Below are 19875 nucleotides of genomic sequence, written 5' to 3' on the forward strand. Positions count from 1 at the left end.
GCTGGTAGGATATGGAGTTAATCTCTGACTAATTTAAATAAAAGGATGCTGTTAAAGTATAATGTTTCAAATTTGGATTAAATGAAAAACTGCACATTCACAGTACTTTACAGCTAGTTATCCACTGAATCCGTGAGTTTTTCAAAAAGTAGGGATGCCATAGATTTGAAATTAGTTAACCTTCTGGCTAGTAAACTCAAGGTAATTGCTGTTTTGTCAAATGCATGTGTATACATAATACTTTCCCCCTATTATGTTGTTGCATGTCTGAAATTTAGCATTCTTGTAAACACAGCTGCAATTTACCACACGGGAACAATTTACCAAGATTTGTAGTGGATTCTCCATCACTGGCAATTTTTAAACCAAGATAGGATGTTTTTCTAAAAGATCTGCTCTAGTTCAAACAAGAGTTATTTTGGGAAAGTTCTATGGCTGATGTTAAACTGGAGGTCAGTCTTAATACTCACAACAGTCCTTTCTGGCCTTGGGATGCACAAATCACTGATGTGAGTTCCGGGGGTGAGATGAAGGCTGGCAACAGCTGGTTTTACTAATGGTGTAACAGATTGCAGAAACTGAAAAATTAGGTTTTGGTCTATTTGTCAAATGAAAAAACAAAACTAGTTTTGTTTTTTGTCTCCAGGGTGAATAATTTGTGTCAGCAAGGATTAATTCAATGGAAACACAAGATATGTGTAGACATCTAGTAGCACATTTTAGTGGACGGTGAGATCTTGTATCAAATGCAACTAGTTATAAAAACTTAACACTTTTAATAGAATGATTCCATGATTATAAATTATACCACAATTTTAAAAGTGAGTATGAATCAATTTTCTAATAATATGAAGAATGTATAGATAATAATCCTGGTAATAAAGCACTTGTCACAGGAATAGCAACTCTCCACTGCATTCTCCTATGTGTTTCCTGTCTGGGAAATGAGTTACAGAGAAGATACCCCAGCTCAATAACCAATGAGTTTGCATTGATGCATTTTCCTTAATTGCTTACTTACCAACTGTAAGCTAGAATATAAACTAAATTATTCTGTTCTGTTTATTTTACTTTTCTTTAAATGGCCTCTCCAAATAAATAATGGGTCCTGGAATTGATGAGCTACTAAGCCTTTAACAGCTAGGTTACCGCTCACCATACAATGCAGGTCAGCACTGACAGTCATTACCATTTGATGTCTGATTTCTGACCTGTGTGAAATGAACTTTTAGCTTCCCTATTTTCATGGACAGGATTGTACATGACAAATTATTGTCAGTACTTGCATTGTTGAGAATCTCAACAGAGAGCCAAGAACTGAATGGTCTGTGGAGTCATACTTTCACTGCTAGGGGATGTGGATTTAGGCATATTACTCCACCAATGTGGAACTGAAGTCTTTGCTGTGCAAACTAACAGTAGACTTCACTTTCTGTTGCTGTCAGATATAGCATTACAGTTCATTTAAAGAAGCTGAAAGCACTTTGATAAATTGATTAAAAGGTGGTCAGATTTCATGATATAGTAATTTTTGCAACTGCCCCTGTATCCTTTGCTGAAATACCACATGTAAACTTCCTACCAGAATACACCTCAAAGTATCACAGTAGATACTGCCAGATGGCCAACAGCACAGGAAGCAGGCCTAGGCTTCCCTCTCTAGTCCATCAGTGAAAATACAAGTCACAAGGCTGAGTTGAAATTATTGGCATTTACTCTCTAAAGGCATTTACTCTCAAAAGGTCCTTAACTTAGGGCATGTCTACACTTGCAAAGTTACAGCGCCAGCTGACAGCTGCCTGCGCAACAGCTTGTTCACATTTGTGGTGCTATTCGGAGCGGTGCACTCTGGGCAGCTATCCCACAGAGCACCTCTTTCTCTTTTGTCACTAAGACTTGTGGGAAGGCGGAAGGGGTCGCGGGGCATCCTGGGTCTTGTCCCAATGCCCCGTGATGCATTTTTTCACATCCCAGCAATCCCTGTGCTTCCATTCGCATTTGGCGCCATCTTTCAATGGTTTGTGTACTGTGCGCCCTGCCCTGCCTCTTTCTCTGTGCAGGAATGGATCCCAAGCTGTTGACCAGAATGCTTCTCACACTGACCAACACACCACGAGTGGCAGTGGAGTTATTCCTTAAACTACAAAGGCAAGAGGAGTGCGACATTGATGTCGCCACGCATACCAGCTACGACACGAGATTGCTTGTGGCATTCACGGAGGTGCTGACCACAGTGGAACTCCGCTTTTGGGCTCGGGAATAAGCACTGAGTGGTGGGATCACATCATGATGCACATCTGGAATGACGAGCAGTGGCTGCAGAATTTTCGCATGAGGAAAGCCACATTCCTGGGACTGTGTGATGAACTCGCCCCAGCCCTGCAGCGCAAGGACAACAGAATGAGAGTTGCCCTGTCGCTGGAGAACCACGTGGCGATTGCACTGTGGAAGCTGGCTACTCCAGACTGCTACCGAACGGTCGCTAACCAGTTCGGAGTGGGAAAGTCGACCGTTGGGAGTCGTGTTGATGGAAGTGTGAAGGGCCATTAATCGCATCCTGCTCTGAAAGACCATGACTCTGGACAACGTGTGAGACATTGTGGATGGCTTTGCACAAATGGGCTTCCATAACTGCGGAGGGGCGATAGATGGCACGCACATTCCAATTCTGGCACCAGACCACCTAGCACATTAATCGCAAGGGGTATTTCTCAATGGTTTTCCAGGCGCTTGTGGATCACCGTAGGCGTTTCAGACATTAACACAGGCTGTCCGGAAAAGTGCATCTTTCGGAACACTAGCCTGTTCAAGAAGCTGCAAGCAGGGACTTTCTTCCTGGACTAGAAGATCACCGTAGGGGAAGTCAAAATGCCCACTGTGATCCTGGGAGACCCTGCCTACCCCTTAATGCCATGTCTCATGAAGCCATACACAGGGCAACTTGACAGCAGGTTCAACAACAGGCTGAGCAAGTGCAGAATGACTGAGTGTGCATTTGGCCATTTAAAAGCCCGCTGGCGATGCCTGTATGGGAAGCTGGACATGGCTGATGATAATATTCCTATGCTTATAGCCGCATGCTGTACACTCCATAATATTTGTGAAGGGAAGGGTGAAAGCTTCACTCAGGGCTGGACTGCAGAGGCTCAGCGTCTGGAAGCTGAGTTTGAACAGCCAGAGACCAGGGCTATTAGAGGGACACAGCATGGGGCCATAAGGATCAGGGATGCTTTGAGGCAGCAATTTTATACTGAAAGCCACCTCAACTGCTAGCAGAGCACCTCACCCTCCCTGATTGAACTAACCTCGTTATCTCCATACTGATTTATACCTGCCCCTGGAAATTTCCATTACTTGCATCTGAAGAAGTGAGATTCTTACCCACGAAAGCTTATGCTCCCAATACTTCTGTTAGTCTTAAAGGTGCCACAGGACACTCTGTTGCTTTCCACTAATATTTGTTGCTGTGCTCTGGATTGCAGTGCTTGTAATGCTAGGAAGTGATTGGTGCACATGATGCAAGAAGGGGCCTTAACATAATTGTATGTTGCTTTGCAGTGCTCTTTTTCCTTTCACTTAATAGAATAAAGATTGCTTTCAAACAAACAATTCTTTTATTGAAAGACAACAACCAGAGGAGAGGGTCAAACAAAAAAAACAAAAAAAATCAGCAGCAGGGAGGGAGTTGGGGGAGGGAAGATCTCAAGAGGAGGAGGGGTCCCGGGATGGCTACAGTTTTGTGTATGTCCAGGGATCATGCCCAACCTTCTCCTTTGGAGTAGGATGCAGCGGGTGCTGTACTTCAACAGGGCCAAACTGCAGAGGGATAGGCGTTGAGTGCAGTGAGTAGTGGAAGTCCACACGGCTGGACTGGGAGGAGTGAAATGCTGCGGGTAGACAGTGGAGCCAGGAGGTTGACAAAAGTGTGTTGGCACACGGGAAAGAGTTTTGCGACAGCGGCTGCAGGGGAGGGCGGGTGCGGAGCTGCTTGGTTTGAAGAGCTAGCAACACCTGGAGTGTGAGCATTGGCCTGCTAAACACAGGGTTGTGAGTTCAATCCTTGAGGGGGCCACTTAGGGGGATCTGGGGCAAAATCAGTACTTGGTCCTGCTAGTGAAGGCAGGGGGCTGGACTTGATGACCTTTCAGGGTCCCTTCCAGTTCTATGAGATAGGTATATCTCCATATATTATTATTATTATAACTGTTAAGAGCCGCTCTGTGGCTTCTTTCTGGTGTGCCGCATTCTCCTTTCGGTCCCTCTTCTCGCTGTCCCGCCACTCCTTCAATTCCTTTTTCTCAGCGGCAGAGTGCATCATAACCTCACGCATAAAGTCCTCTTTAGTTCTTCTTGGACGCTTGTTAATTCTTCACAACCGTTCTGCCGCTGATAACAAAGAGGGAGGCTCCCAAGGTCATCTCTGTGAAGTTTAAATGCAACATTTTACAGAAGCAGTATTGTTTGCAACACAGACAACACTGTTTTACTGCTTTAAAACACAGCCAGTACTCACACACCTGTCACTAACTGGCTGACCCCAGAAAGCACACATAAGCCACAAGACCCCCAAAATGGTGAGTAGTCGCAGAGGCAGGGTAAATCACTGGACCCTGCTGTACACTGGGCACGTGGCTCTTGGGCGCTTGGGGAGAGCCAGCACTGTTGGGTGGGCCTGATAATCATTCCTGTCCCCACACTTTCCACAGGAGGTGATCATTATGGAAGATACCTCACTGCTGAGGGTGAGCAGGGAAACAAGGGAGAGTCTTCTCCAAGCCCTCGGCTTCCTCCCTGACCCCTATGCAGCTAGCCTGTGTGCAGCAATGGTCCGTCGCCGTCCCCCCCATGATGGCACAGTGGCGCAGGAAAGTTACCATTAATGGGGCAAGAAACAAAGCAGCTCTGCTGAGGAACCTGCGGCAGAGAATTGCCCAGTATCTCCACAAGAGTTTCCTGGAGATCTCGGAGGGAGATTCCCGTGAAGTGCAGGAGCGTATCAACAGCCTGTTCCGCCACTCAAACTAGGCATGAGGTTGGAGACAAGCCTGCTTTCTGCAACCCTCCTGCCCCCAACAACTCGCTTCAGCAATTCCCAAAATCAGATCCACTTACCAGGGGCCTCCTCTCCTGTTTGCGCTTTGCCAAGATCCAACTGCTGTGTCTGGCTAGGCTCCTCCAGGATAGAAAAGAGCTCCTGACTGCATGCATCTTTGGCCTCCGAGTCATCCTCTGCCTCTGGGTCCCCCTCCCCTTCTTCATCCAAGATTTCCTCCTCCTGGCTCGGTCCACTCTCGACTGGCACGCGAGCCAACAAAGTATCCACAGGGGCCTTTGCAGTGGAGGTGGGGTCACCACCAAGTAGCACGTCCAGCTCTTTGTAGAACCGGCAGCTCGTGGGTGCAGCACCGGAGCAGTGGTTTGCCTCCCGTGCCTTGTGGTAGGCGTTCCGCAGCTCCTTCACTTTGACCCTGCATTGCAATGTATCCCGGTCACGACCCTCTTCTATCATGCATCTAGAAATCTGTCCATAGGTATCATAATTCCGACGGCTGGAGCACAGCTGTGACTGCACTGCCTCCTCTTCCCAAATGCCAATGAGGTCCAGCAGCTTGGCATTGCTCCAAGCAGGGGATCGCCTGGTGCGTGGAACAGGCATGGCCACCTGGAAAGATGCGCTGAGACCACTGCACGCATCACCGAGCAAACAGGAAGGGGACTTTCAAATTTGCAAAGGAATGTATGGGGTGGGGCTGACGGTTGGTCACCTGAGGGCAGGGCAGTAGAGTTCAAACTGATGGCCAGAGAGGTGAGAACAGACATTGTGGGACACCTCCTGGAGGCCAATCACAGCACTGTAATCATCACCATGTCTACACTGCCACCGCAGCACTGTAGCCCTGGCGCAGAAAGCTGTACGCCTCTCATCGGGGTGATTTTTTTTAGAGCGCTGCATCTGCGCAGTTTCTGTGCACTAAGTGGCTTGGCAGTGTTTACACCTCAGGAGTTACAGCGCTCAAAGTTGCTTTCTGTGCACAAACTTGCCAGTGTAGACGGGGCCTCAAAGTGTAAATCAAACAAATTAGCTTAGGCCATGGCTACACTTGCAGCTGTAGAGCGCTTTGGGTTAAACCAGCCTTTGGAGAGCACACTACGGAAAGCGCTCCAGTCTGTCCACACTGACAGCTGCAAGTGCACTGGCGTGGCCACATTTGCGGCACTTGCAGCGGCATTGGGAGCGGTGCATTATGGGCAGCTATCCCAGCGTTCAAGTGGCTGCATCATGCTTTTCAAATGAGGGGGTGGGGTGGAGTGTCTTGTTTATATGTGGGGGGAGAGAGAGTAGGTTTTTGGAGTGCTGAGAGTGTGTCAGCACGCTATCTTGTAAGTTCAGATCCCCCTAGCCCCCCTGCCTCTCACTCACTCAGTAAACGTTTGCTTTGCCCCATTGCAGATAAGCAGCCGCTGTCTGAAATGGAGCTCTGAAAAGGCACTTCCGCATTCCTCAGCCGATTTCACAACAAAGAGAAGAGAGGCCACTTGACTTAAGGGGATTATGGGATGTTTCCAGAGGTCAATCAGAACACTGTAATTTAACTCCCCATTTACACTGGCCATGGGGCGTCTCAGCCAATAAGCAACAGCCGTTATCCCTCTCGTGGAGGTGGAGTACCAGGAGTGCTCTAGCCAGGGAATCAGAGCGCTCTACGTGCCATGCCAGTGTGGACGGGGAGTAAGGTAGAGCGCTCTGGGAGGCTTTATTGCAGTATAAAGTGCCAGTGGAGCCAAGACCTGTGTTATTGTTTTTTCAGTTACTAACTGGATTAAATTTGCTAGTAGAAACATAAGAACATAGCCAAGGCCCTGCATACTCTGCAGCAAGCGGGAAATTCTGCTACAAGGATCCTTGATTCTTTGGCACTCTGATGAAAATTCTCAAAGTTCAGTGGCAGTTTTAGATACATTTTAATAATGAGTTTTTTAAATCCACTATGCAAATGAATAATTCAATCATAACAGTAGTTCCTGTATTTGATATTAAATGTGTTTGTTTTATATTCTCCCCGCATTTTAAATGCCAAATGTTGTCATCTTGAATTTTCAAAGTTAACTAATTAAGACGAATGGGGCAGTTCACCTCTGAGCTATTACTTCAGGTGGTCTGCAAACTACTGGCCAGGTCTACATTCAAAAGTTAAGCCAACCCAGCCATGTCGTTCAGAAGCGTGAAAAAGCCACACTCTTGAGCCCTGTAGTTAGGCCAACCTAACCCCCGTTGTAGACAGCCCTACGTAGATGGAAGAATTCTTCCATCGACATAGCTACTGCCTTTCGGGAAGGTGGAGTCACTCTAGCACTGGGAAAGTCCCTTCCGTTGCTGTAGTGAATGGCTATGCTGAAGCGCTACATTGGCACTGCTGTAGCTATCCTGCTGTAGCATTGTAAGGGTAGGCTAGCCCACAAGAAGGTCTGGTCCACACAAAACTTAAGTCAACACAGCTCCATCAGTCAGCAATGTGAAAAATCTACACCTCTGACCAATGTAGCGAAGCTGACCTAACTCCCAATATAGATGCAGCTACATAATGGAAAGAATGCTTCTGTCGATGTACCTACAGTTGCTCGGGGAGGCGGTATTCTTACACTAATGGAAAACCCCTTCCATTTATGCAGGCTGCAGCTACACTACAGAGTTATGCCAGCATCCCTACAGCAACGTACCTATGCCAGTATGGTCTCTGTAGTGTACACATACCCAAAGAAAGTGTTGCACCAGTTTACATCCAGTTCAAGGTTACCTTTGTATCCAGGGGTGCTAGAAATATAATTTTTTAAGAATAATGCAATTTGCAGAATTCTACAGCAAGTAGTGAATTCCACAGCAAATGCTGTTGCCATGGAGCCACTGAATACACAGGACCTTTGTTATAGCAGACTTTCCCTTTCACTTGTTTAAGCTTATTTGACGCTCCTTTTTAGACTTCTGTGATACTACTGAATCTTTCCATCACACTTAATAGACTATATTTATCAAAGTATTAACTGTGTGTGTTTTCAAAATTAAAAGTATTCTGCTATGATAGCAATACATCTTAAGTAACTTTGGCATTATTCTTGGAATCCAAGGATCTGGACTTTGGTGATGACTAAGATTACTTGCAATACTAGTGCTGTAAGTTGGTATATTTTAATGCTGTAAGATGATTTTAATTCTTGAGTCCAGGAGCCTGAATTGCTTGTTTGTTACATTCCCTGCAATTCCTGGGGAAATCCTTGTGTTTTAGGGAGATGCTATTAGAGAAGTTTAAAACCAGGTTACAGTTGGTTGCTGTTCCCTCAGCCACAAGAACAGGATGCTGAAGATATACATGCTGGAATACAAATCTAATCAAATGGCTGCCTTTCTATTAAAAACCCAGGAAAACCTCTAGACCAGCAGTGGGCAAACTTTTTGGTCCGAGGGCCACATCTGGGTATAGAAATTGTATGACGGGCCATGAATGCTCACGAAATTGGGGGTTGGGGTGCAGGAGGGGGTGAGGGCTCTGGGGTGGGGACAGAAATGAGGAGTTCAGGGTGTGGGAGGGGGCTCTGGACTGGGGCAGGGGCTTGGGATGTGGGAGGGGCAGGGGAGGGCTCCGGCTGGGCATGTGGGCTCTGGGCTGGGGGGTTTGGGGTGCAGGAGGGTGCTCCAGGCTAGGACTGAGGGGTATGGAGGGTGGATTGGGATTAGGGCTGGGGGAGGGGCACGGGAGCATTGAGGGCTCTGTCTGGGTGTGCAGGCTCTGAGGTGGGGCTGGAGATGATGGGTTTGGGGTGCAGGAGGATGTTCTGGGCTGAGACCAAGGGGTTCAGAGGGCGGGATGGGGATCAGGGCTAGGGCACAGGGTTGGGGTGCAGGGGAGGGGCTCGGCGGTACAGGCTCCAGGCGGCACTTACCAGAAGCAGTGGCATGTCCCCCCTCCGGCTTCTACATGGAGGCATGGCCAAGCGGCTCTGCACGCTACCCCATACGCAGGTGCCGCCCCCACAGTTCCCAGAAGCAGCGGCATCCACCCCGCCCCCTCTGCGGCACCGGGTAGCTCTGCATCAGTGTCTGCAGCCGCTGCCCCTGCAGCTCCCATTGGCCACGGTTCCCAGCCAATGGGAGTTGCGGGGGGGCAGCGCTTGGGGTGGGGGCTGCATGCGGAGCCCCCTGGCCCTGGATGCCCGTACGCGTAGAAGCCGGAGGGGGGACATGCCGCTACTTCCAGGAGCCGCGCAGAAAACCCCCGAACTCACTTCCTGGCTGCAGTACGGAGCAGGGCAAGCCCCTGACCCTGCTCCCCAGCAGATAATAGGGTCCGACGGGCTGTAGTATGCCCGCCCCTGCTCTAGACCAAGACTTCCTTGAGTTGATAACCTTCCATCATTCTCTCAGGAGGATGGCATTTCATCTTTACCCAGCACCCTCTCCCCCCAACAGCAGAACTCCTGTGATCCGCAGTAAACCACAACCCTGCACCCCTCTGGCATAGGGTGACCAGATGTCCTGATTTTATGGGGACAGTCCCGATTTTTGGGTCTTTTTCTTATATAGGCTCCTATTACCCCCACCTCCTGTCCCAATTTTTCACATTTGCTGTCTGGTCACCCTACTCTGGCAGCTCACTCCTCTTCCCCAGTAGCATAGCTCAATACTACCTAGAACTCTCCTCTTCCTAGAATGGGATGTAGGTGGAGCAGAAGTGGGCAGTATATGCAGAGAAGTTAATATAGCCTGGCATTGTGTGAACTTTTTGCAAGCATCTTCTGTGGATATGTAGGAATGACACTGCAACCATCCCTGTCTACTGCAACTCCACCCCCTCCTCCTATGCAGACAACACACATTGCAGAGAGCCTTTCTGTGTCTATTGGGGGCAGATAGACTCTAGTGAGGTCATTAGGTATGGGCAGCATACTTCCTTTCCCAGAGCTGGGGTTTTAGCTTGAGTGCCACCTGCCCCAAAGTGGAGAGGAGAAAACCTATCTTTTTCCATCACTTTAGGTCTACATGCAGACTAGGGATTGGAGGTTGCAAGCCTCACCACGTTGATGTGCACCTTTGAATGCTTATCCTCACTGTAAAGCTAACTCAAGTTCCATGCACACATAAAAACCTTGAAATCAAGCATGGCGGTGGTTTTAATTCGAGTTGGCTGGCCAATCAGAGGGTAGACACTAAAGATCAAGTTAGCACAACTCATCAGCTGCTAAAACAACCACTCTGTGCAGCTCAAGTATTATTTTGCAGTGTGGCTGCTCTCATGTGAGCTAGGGTAACTTGAGAGGAGTTAACTCAAGTGCAAGTAACTCAAGTTAACTATGCAGTGAAGATGAGACCAAGAAGTTTTGCATGCCTTCCTCCCCTCACTCTTCTGGACAGACAGCTTTCCAGACTTACACTTGAAATATAACCAGCTGTGTATGAATTGGGTAAAGGAGCCTGCTCTGCACTCTGAAAAGCCATTCTATCCTGTGAAGACTATGAAAATACACCTCTACCTCGATATAACACTGTCCTCGGGAGCCAAAAAATCTTACCATGTTATAGATGAAACCGCATTATATCGAACTTGCTTTGATCCACCAGAATGCGCAGCCCTGCCCCCCCCCGGAGCGCTGCTTTACCGTGTTATATCGGGTCACGTTATATCGGGGTAGAGGTGTAATTACCTTCAGGAAAGAATGTTTAGATATCCTAGAAATATAATCATAGTTAAAAAGCAGGGAGCGGGACTGACCTGCAGAAAATAGATTTAGAGGTTGAGCAGAGTCTACCAATACAAAATGAAAGTTGACTAGACATTTTACAAATTCTGTGACTTTTTGCTTCAGGACACTGATTGGTGGCTTCAATGACGAAAGTACTATGCTTGAGACTTTCCGATACACAGTAGAACGGTCCCACCCCTGGACTGACAGCCTCTGTGCTGTTGCGGAGGATGGAGAACCACCAACTGGAGCAGAGGGAAACAATCCCATAGTTGGAACCCTCCTTCCAGATGATGTTGTGGTATCCTCTCACACTGAGGATACCTCTCCACGGGAGGGAACTCCAATTATTAGAAAGAGACAGGTATTAGTAATGGGCAATTCGATCATTAAAAACATAGATAGCTGGGTTTGTGATGACCGGGAGAACCGCATGGTGACTTGCCTCCCTGGTGCAAAGGTTGCGGATCTCTCAAGACATCTAGATAGACTTACGCATAGTGCTGTGGAAGAGCTGGTGGTCGTGGTACATGTAGGTATGAGTGACATAGGAAAGGACAGGAGAGAGGTCCGGGGGGCCAAATTTAGACTGCTAGGTAAGAGATTCAAGTCCAGGACTTCCATGGTAGCATTCTCTGAAACGTTTCCAGTTCCATGCACAGAGGCAGTTGAACAGGCAGAACCGCAGGGTCTCAATGCATGGATGAGATGATGGTGTGGGGAGGAGGGGTTTAGATTTATTCGGAACTGGGGGAACTTTGGGGAAAGGGGGAGCCTATACAGGAAGGATGGGCTCCACCTAAACCAAAATGGAACCAGATTGCTGGCACTTTAAATTAAAAAGGTTGTTGAGCAGTTTTTAAACTAAGGGCTGGGGGGAGAGCCGACAGGTGCGGAGGAGCACATGGTTTGGACAGAGACATCCCTTTTGGGAGGATCTATAACTAGGACATAGAGAATCTCCATTAAGGAGGAGAGGATGGAAGATAATAAAATACAGGTAGGATCTGATGAGAAAAAGTCAAATGAAAAAAAGTACCATTCAATTATATTATGTAATGGCAGACAGCTAAAAAGTGACAAGTTTTTAAAGTGCTTATATACTAATGCTAGGAGTCAAAATAATAAGATGGGTGAACTAGAGTGCCTCGTATTAAACAAGGATATTGATATAATAGGCATCACAGAAATTTAGTGGAATGAGGATAATCAATGAGACACAGTAATACCAGGGTACAAAATATATCGGAAGGACAGAACAGGTCATGCTGGTGGGGGAGTGGCACTGTATGTGAAAGAAAGCATAGAATCAAATGAAGTAAAAATCTTAAATGAACTAAACTGTACCATAAAATTTCTATGGATAGTAATTCCATGCTCGAATAATAAGAATATAGCGGTAGGGATATAATAGTAATAACCAACCACCTGACCAGGATAGTGATAGTGACTGGGAAATGCTCAGGGAGATTAGAGAGGCTATTAAAATAAAAAAGGGGGATTTCAACTATCCCCATATTGACTGGGTACATGTCACCTGAGGACGGGATGCAGAGATAATGTTTCTTGACACTTTAAATGACTGCTTCTTGGAGCAGGTAGTCCACAAGAGGAGAGGCAATTCTTGATTTAGTCTTAAGTGGAGCACAGGATCTGGCCCAAGAGGTGAATATAGCTGGACCGCTTGGTAATAGTGACCATAATATAATTAAATTTAACATTCCTATGGCGGGGAAAACACCACAGCAGCTCCACAACGTAGCATTTAATTTCAGAAAGGGGGACTACACAAAAATGAGGAAGTTAGTGAAACAGAAATTAAAAGGTACAGCACCAAAAGTGAAATCCCTCCAAGCTGCGTGGAAACTTTTTAAAGACACGATAATAGAGGCTCAAATTAAATGTTTACCCCAAATTAAAAAACATAGTAAGAAACCAAAAAAGTGCCACCATGGCTAAACAAAGTAAAAGAAGCAGTAAGAGACAAAAAGACATCCTTTAAAAAGTGAAAGTTAAATCCTAGTGAGGAAAATAGAAAGGAGCATAAACTCTGGCAAATGAAGTGTACAAATATAATTAGGAAGGCCAAAAAAGAATTTGAAAAACAGCTAGCTAAAGACTCAAAAAGTAATAGCAAAAAAATTCAGAAGCAGGAAGCCTGCTAAACACCCAGTGGGGCCACTGGATGATGGAGATGCTAAAGGAGCACTCAAGGATGATAAGGCCATTGCCAAGAAACTAAATGAATTCTTTGCATCGGTCTTCACGACTGAGGATGTGAGGGAGATTCTCAATCCTGAGCCATTCTTTTTAGGTGACAAATCTGAGAAACTGTCCCAGATTGAGGTGTCATTAGAGGAGCTTTTGGACCAAATTGATAAACTAAACGGTAATAAGTCACCAGGACCAGATGGTATTCACCCAAGAGTTCTGCAATTTCACATCTGAGTTTCTTCAGAACTACTAACTGTAGTCTGTAACATATCATTTCAATCAGCTTCTGTATCAAATGACTGGAGGAGAACTAATGTGAAGCCAATTACATCTAATTACATCACTAATGTGATGCCAATTAAAAAGGGCTCCAGAGCAGTGTTCTCTCTAATTTTTCCCACCCATGTGCGGAATCAGTTTTGTTACGTGCACCAATATGGAGGGGATGTGCACCTTCATAGAATCATAGAATATCAGGGTTGGAAGGGACCTCAGGAGGTATCTAGTCCAATCCCCTGCTCAAAGCAGGACCAACACCAACTAAATCATCCCAGCCAAGGCTTTGTCAAGCTGGGCCTTAAAAACTTCTAAGGATGGAGATTCTACCACCTCCCTAAAAATTCATGTGGTGGTAGTGCGGGCCCTGGGGTGGGGCCGGGGATGAGGGGCTCAGGGCCAGGGCAGAGGGTTCAATGCAGGGGGTGAGGGCTCTGGCTGGGGGTGCAGGGATGGGGGGCTCAGGGCAGAGGGTTGGGGGACAGGGGTGTGAGGGCTCCATCTGGGGGTGCGGGCTCTGGGGTGGGGCCAGGGATGAGGAGTTTGGGGTGCAGGAGGGTGCTCCGGGGCTACAGTGGGCAGAGAGGACTCTCCCCAGCTCTCTCTCACCGCAACAGCACCTGGGCTGTGGGGGAGAGGCGCCTCTCCCCACCACAGCAGCTCTGTGGCCAGACTGCGCCACCCCAGCCACGGCAGAGCTGGGCGCCCCGGCCGGGCGCCCCAGCCATTGCAGGTCCGGACTGTGGCAGGGCTGGGTGCCCCAGCCGCAGCAGGGCCAAGCTAGGTTGGGGCGGGGAAGGGGCACCCCTGCCGGCCCGGCCGGTCCCTGGGCGGGTTCCCTGAGTGCCTGCACGGTGCTAAATAGGCTTCTGCGCGGCCACGTGGCTTACAGGGAACCTAGTTCCAGAGGTGATTCCAGCTGGTAAGCCTGACTTCAATACAGGGCAAACTGATTGAAACTACAGTGAAGAACAAAATTGTCAGACACATAGATTAACATAATTTGTTGGGGAGTCAACATGTTTTTTTTAGAGACTAACAAATTTATTTGAGCATAAGCTTTCGTGGGCTACAGCCCACTTAATCGGATGCATAGAATGTATAATGAGTGTATGTATGTATATATATATATATACACACACATACACACACACACACACACATATACACACACACACACACACATATACATACAGAAAAGAAAGCTTATGCTCAAATAAATTTGTTAGTCTCTAAGGTGCCACAAGTACTCCTGTTCTTTTTACGGATACAGCCTAACACAGCTGCTACTCTGAAACCTGTCAACATGGTTTTTGTAAAGGGAAATCATGCCTCACTAATCTACTAGAATTCTCTGAGGGGGGTCAACAAGCATGTGGACAAGAGTGATCCAGTGGATATAGTGTACTTAGATTTTCAGAAAGCCTTTGACAAGGTCCCTCACCAAAGGCTCTTAAGCAAAGTAAGCTGTCGTGGGATAAGAGGGAAGGTCCTCTCATGGATCAGTAACTGGTTAAAAGATAGGAAACAGGGGGTAGGAATAAATGGTCAGTTTTCAGAATGGAGAGAGGTAAACAGTGCTGTCCCCCAAGGGACTGTACTGGGACCAGTGCTGTTCAACACATTCATAAATTATCTGGAAAAAGGGGTACCCAGAGAGGTGGCAAAATTTGCAGATGATACAAAAATACTGAAGATAGTTAAGTCCAATGCTGACTACGAAGAGTTACCAAGGGATCTCACAAAACTGGGTGTCTTGGAGCCAAAATGGCAGATGAAATTCAATGTTGATAAATGCAAAGTAATGCACATTGGAAAATATAATCCCAGCTATACATATAAAATGATGGGGTCTAAATTAGCTGTTACCACTCAAGAAAGATCTTGGAGTCACTGTGGATAGTTCTCTGGAAAACATCCACTCAGTGTGCAGCAGCAGTCAAAAAAGCAAACAATGTTGGGCATCATTAAGAAAGGGATAGATAAGAAGACAGAAAATATCATATTGCCTCAAATAAATCCACGGTATGCCCACACCGTCAATACTGCGTGTAGATGTGGTCGCCCTATCTCAAAAAAGATGTATTGGAATTGGAAAAGGTACAGAAAACTGCAACAAAAATGATTAGGGGTATGGAACGGCTTCTGTATGAGGAGAGAGTAATAAGACTGGGACTATTCAGCTTGGAAAAGAAATGACTAAGGGGGGATATGACAGAGGTCTATAAAATCATGACTGGTGTGGAGAAAGTAAATAAGGAAGTGTTATTTACTCCTTCACATAACACAAGAACTAGGGGTCACCAAATGAAATTAATAGGCAGCAGGTTTCAAACAAACAAAAGGAAGTATTTCTTCACACAACGCACAGTCAACCTGTGCAACTCTTTGCCAGGGGATGTTGTGAAGGCCATGACTATAACAGGGTTCAAAAAAGAACTAGATAAATTCATGGAGGATAGGTCCATCAATGGCTATTAGCCAGGATTGGCAGGGATGGCTTCTGTTTGCCAGAAGCTAGGAATGAGCAACAGGGAATGGAGGGATAGCTCAGTGGTTTGAGCACTGGCCTCCTAAACTCAGGGTTGTGAGCTCAATCCTTGAGGGGGCCATCTAGGGATCTGGGGCAAAAATCTGTCTGGGGATTGGCCCTGCTTTGAGCAGGGGGTTGGACTAGATGACCTCCTGAGGTCCCTTCCAACCCTGATATTCTGTGATTACCTGTTCTGTTCATTCCCTCTGGGGCATCTGGCATTGGCCACTGTCAAAAGACAGGATACTAGGCTGGATGAACCTTTGGTCTGACCCAATATGGCCATTCTTGTTATATTCTTAATTCCTTTGTAAATTACACTGCTCTAATAACTCAGCTATGACTGAATCCCACCATATTACTTTCTCAGACTGCTCAACAAGAGCTGGATCAAGTGTAACTTCTCTTGAACTCGGACAATTCCCTCTTTGGTTCTGTTTTCACTTCCATTTAATAATGACAGTATCTTGGACATTTTCTTGAGAATTTTTAGGATCTATGGTGGCGATGGCTAGATACAGATAAGCTGTCTAAGATATGTTTACAAAAACAAGCATAAAGGCCTGATAAAAAGGAGGATATTTCACAAGTAGTGTATTGCAATTCCTTACTGTTGGTATTTTAAAATCAATTTCTCTGATACAGGCATTGGTTGATGCAAAGTAGATTTTTTTCCTCACCTCGTTCTATAGAAAATTGGAAATCCCCAAGAGACAACCAAAAAACATAATGGAATATTTCAGGTCCTTTTTACATCTGCAGGGAGTAGAGTAACTTGTTCATATAATTTTATTGCAGGTCTCATAATAATTGGCAATTTCCATGATATGCCAGCTCCTGGAGTAATGTGACTATGTGAGAACCTCATCTCTCTCTCTCTTTATTTTAATTTATTTAAGTTTCTACCCCACATGGATGCAGAGAAAAGTTTGAAAATATGAACCCTAAAAGGCACAAACACCAGAAGGCAAATAAATAACTCAAATTTATTTTTTAAATCTCAATTTTTAAACCAATCTCATGACTTCAGGAAAGGCAGGGAGGGCTGACTCAAGATTTTTTAATGTTCAGGGTTGGCAGTATTGCTTCTTCTTCTAACCATGGTTTGAATCATGCAAGTTGTTCCACCTTGGCAGACTCCCATGCGGGGCCCCATTGATGTTAATGGAAGTCTACAGTGGTCTTCTCACACAGAACTTTCAGGATTAAGGCCCATATTTGACCTACAGATATGTTTCCAGAAACCTAGTTAATGTTTCTTTTAGGTTCAGAACAGGCAACATCAGGATATTAAGCTTCCTCAGAATGAGAGTGCTAAGATAGGGGAAGGGTGACAAATAAATATTAAATGCAATAAAATATTTCACCTGAGTATTAGAGATATAACAGTAGCTCTGCTTTTTACCTATATTTGAATTTTTATGTAGTGTAATGTAACTAATTAGCCTACAAAAACTAAACATTTAAAACTAAACTAAAGAACTCTAAGATGCAACACTGGCACAGCATGGAGCTTTAAATATAATTTAAGCCCCCACTGATTTGGAGATGGCAAAGTGACAGCTGTCCAACAGGTGGGAACAGTTTGCTTCTTATACTAGAATACCACATTTTTCTTCCTATAGCCAGATACTGTACTAGTAGGGGACTTAATACAAGGAAAGTTTTAACAAAATCCCGCTCACACCTCATGTACTATGCTCTGTATAATGTAGCCAAGCGAAACATACAAGAGTGTTAGGTCAAGTCACAGGTCAGATCTACATGTAAGTAGTGGTAAAAAGATAAAACTGATATTTAAGTGATTTTTTTTCTACATTTTATCCACAGTGATTCAAATGAATCTACTTTTATTTCCCACCATGTATATGATGGAATTGTTCATGTGTGAGGGACTAATGATGACTATCATTTTTACTCTCTGATATAAACAAAATCATTAAATATAAACTCCCTTTGTCAAAATGCCTCCTTCTGAAAGAAGAACTCTGGGTAGCTTGAAAGCTAGTCCTTTCACCAACAGAAGTTTGTCCAATAAAAGATATTACCTCACCCACCATGTCTCTCTGATTCTGAAATACAAAGTTAAATCTGTCAAATTAGAATTTCATATTCTCACTGGCTAAAGAGCTACAGCCGCTGATACCAAATCACAATACATCAAATTTAGTAACTTAAGACCAGTTTGAAGTTATGCAGCAGGTAGACAGCCAACCCACAACTAGATGCCCAGTCTACTGTCCTATGTGCTGGATCACAGTGGCTTCTGTTATCATTTCAACATCATATTTTTCTACTTGGAGACCAAAGACAGTCCACAAAAACAGACACAGTGACTGGTCATATCAACATTTATGAAAATGATCAAGTTTTATCAATGTAAAGCACATGTGATTTTTTTCCAAATAGTGCTATTTATTTGTTGGGTACCAACAAGGTGCTCAGCACGGTACAAGTCAAAGACAACAGTAACTGCAGTGAGACGCTTACATTCTCGGGCCCTAATGCTGTACATTTCTAAACACATGGGAGGTTCCACTGACCATAACACTACTAACCTTGTACATATGAGTAAACATTTATTCTGTCCTAAGAGTGGAATGAAAAAAAAAATGTTTCCCAGTACCTATAATGATAATCTCAACTTCTCAAGTATCAATCTACTTCCAAGTAAATGAAGTCTGAGTCTTAAAAAAGAATCATCCTTACACTGACCCTGACATGCCACTAGAGTTTATCAGTTATTTAAGCAGCAGAAAATGTAACTCATATTTTGGGTTCATACCACTATTCTGAACTCTGATCTCTTTGACCCCTGAGAACCCTCCAAAGCCACCAAATTAAGACTTTCACTTCTCTGGTTACACAGCTTCTGAAACAATTATTTTCTTACACTGAAACCATTTAGAACCTGCATTTAAGATTAAAATGTTAAAACAAAGCAGCAATTTTTAAGTGAGCCAAATGAAAAAAACAGATGCTGGTGCTAACAAAATTCCCAACCTTGAGTGTAACTTTTAAGTTGATTTCCAAGGTAGATTGTTTCCCAATATCCCTGCATCAGACATGACATTCAGCAAGACAAGCATTTCAGATACTCCCAGCTGGAATTCAGGAGAACCCTCACTGACTATGTATAAAATTAATCATTTTGACCTAGTTACACTTAAGTAAGTACATAAGATGTGCACACATGCAACATTAATTGATTTATACAGTGGTGCAACTCACTAAATATCCACTGCATGCCCTCTTCAGTTATCCTCAGTTTGCAATTTATAGGAAAGTGAAAGGCCATCAGAATCCAGGGCCAATCCATAAATAAACAACACATTTTCATTTACATGGATTTTGGTGTTTTAGATCCCAAAACTTAGTGTTGTATGACTTAGCCCCAACAAGGGATATTTCTGCACAGAGCTCATTGCAGGACTGGCTCTTGGCTACAAGTTTCTCAGGGCAACAGCCTTGTTTTTGTTTGTGAAGCACTGTGCACATTTATGATACCAGCTATGACACCCTCACCTCACGCCGTTAACGGTCATCTGTTTGACTGGAGAGTTCAGGCTCAGATCAGGGCTGTTACCATGTCACAAAACCGACATTAAACAGCCCACAGCCCCATCCCGGGGTCTCGGCCTGCCACAGTGGTGTCGTCAGGACTCTACCCCACACAGCACACGGGGGGGGGGGGGGGCCACGGCGGGGGGGGGGGGGGGAAGTGAAGCACAGGAAAGTAGCCCAGAGTCACACAGCAAATCAGCAGCAGGGCTGGGAAAAGAGCGCAGGTGTCGCGCTGCCCACCTAACCCACGCTCCCCGCCCCCCAGGCTGGGGAAACACAGGAGCCCAGCAGCTCATCTACCCCCCTTAACCCACTCCCCCCCCCCCCCCCGGGAATCGGACCCCCCCGCCCCTCGCGGGGCTGAGAAGAAACCCAGCAGTCCCAGCCCCCCAGCCCGAGCCAGCCCCCCGGGAGAGGGGGAAGGGGAGTTCTAGTATCACCTTGGCTCTACCGGCCTCCAGCTTCCGCCTCCTCTCCTCGTCCATGGCTGGGTCAGGAGGAGGGTCGGGGTGGCCGAGAGGCGTGAGCCCGAAGAACGGGGCACGCTGCCGACG

The 19875-nt window shown here is 45.8% G+C and overlaps 1 protein-coding gene across 4 annotated transcripts in view; it reads right to left on the reverse strand.

Moving 5' to 3' along the window:
- PCNT (pericentrin) overlaps positions 1 to 19838 on the reverse strand; it is a 248169-nt gene extending 228331 nt beyond the window's left edge. For all 4 annotated transcript variants that reach the window (XM_026658033.1, XM_026658029.1, XM_026658030.1 and 1 more), the window contains exon 1: positions 19762 to 19838. In XM_026658033.1, the coding sequence (XP_026513818.1) occupies positions 19762 to 19806 (45 nt within the window). In that variant the 5' untranslated portion in view covers positions 19807 to 19838. The remainder of the gene's footprint in view (positions 1 to 19761) is intronic.
- Between the last annotated feature and the right edge of the window lie 37 nt (positions 19839 to 19875).

Source organism: Terrapene carolina, unplaced genomic scaffold (assembly GCF_002925995.2).
Source record: "Terrapene carolina triunguis isolate 2854851 unplaced genomic scaffold, T_m_triunguis-2.0 Scaffold391, whole genome shotgun sequence".
NCBI lineage: Eukaryota > Metazoa > Chordata > Testudines > Emydidae > Terrapene > Terrapene triunguis.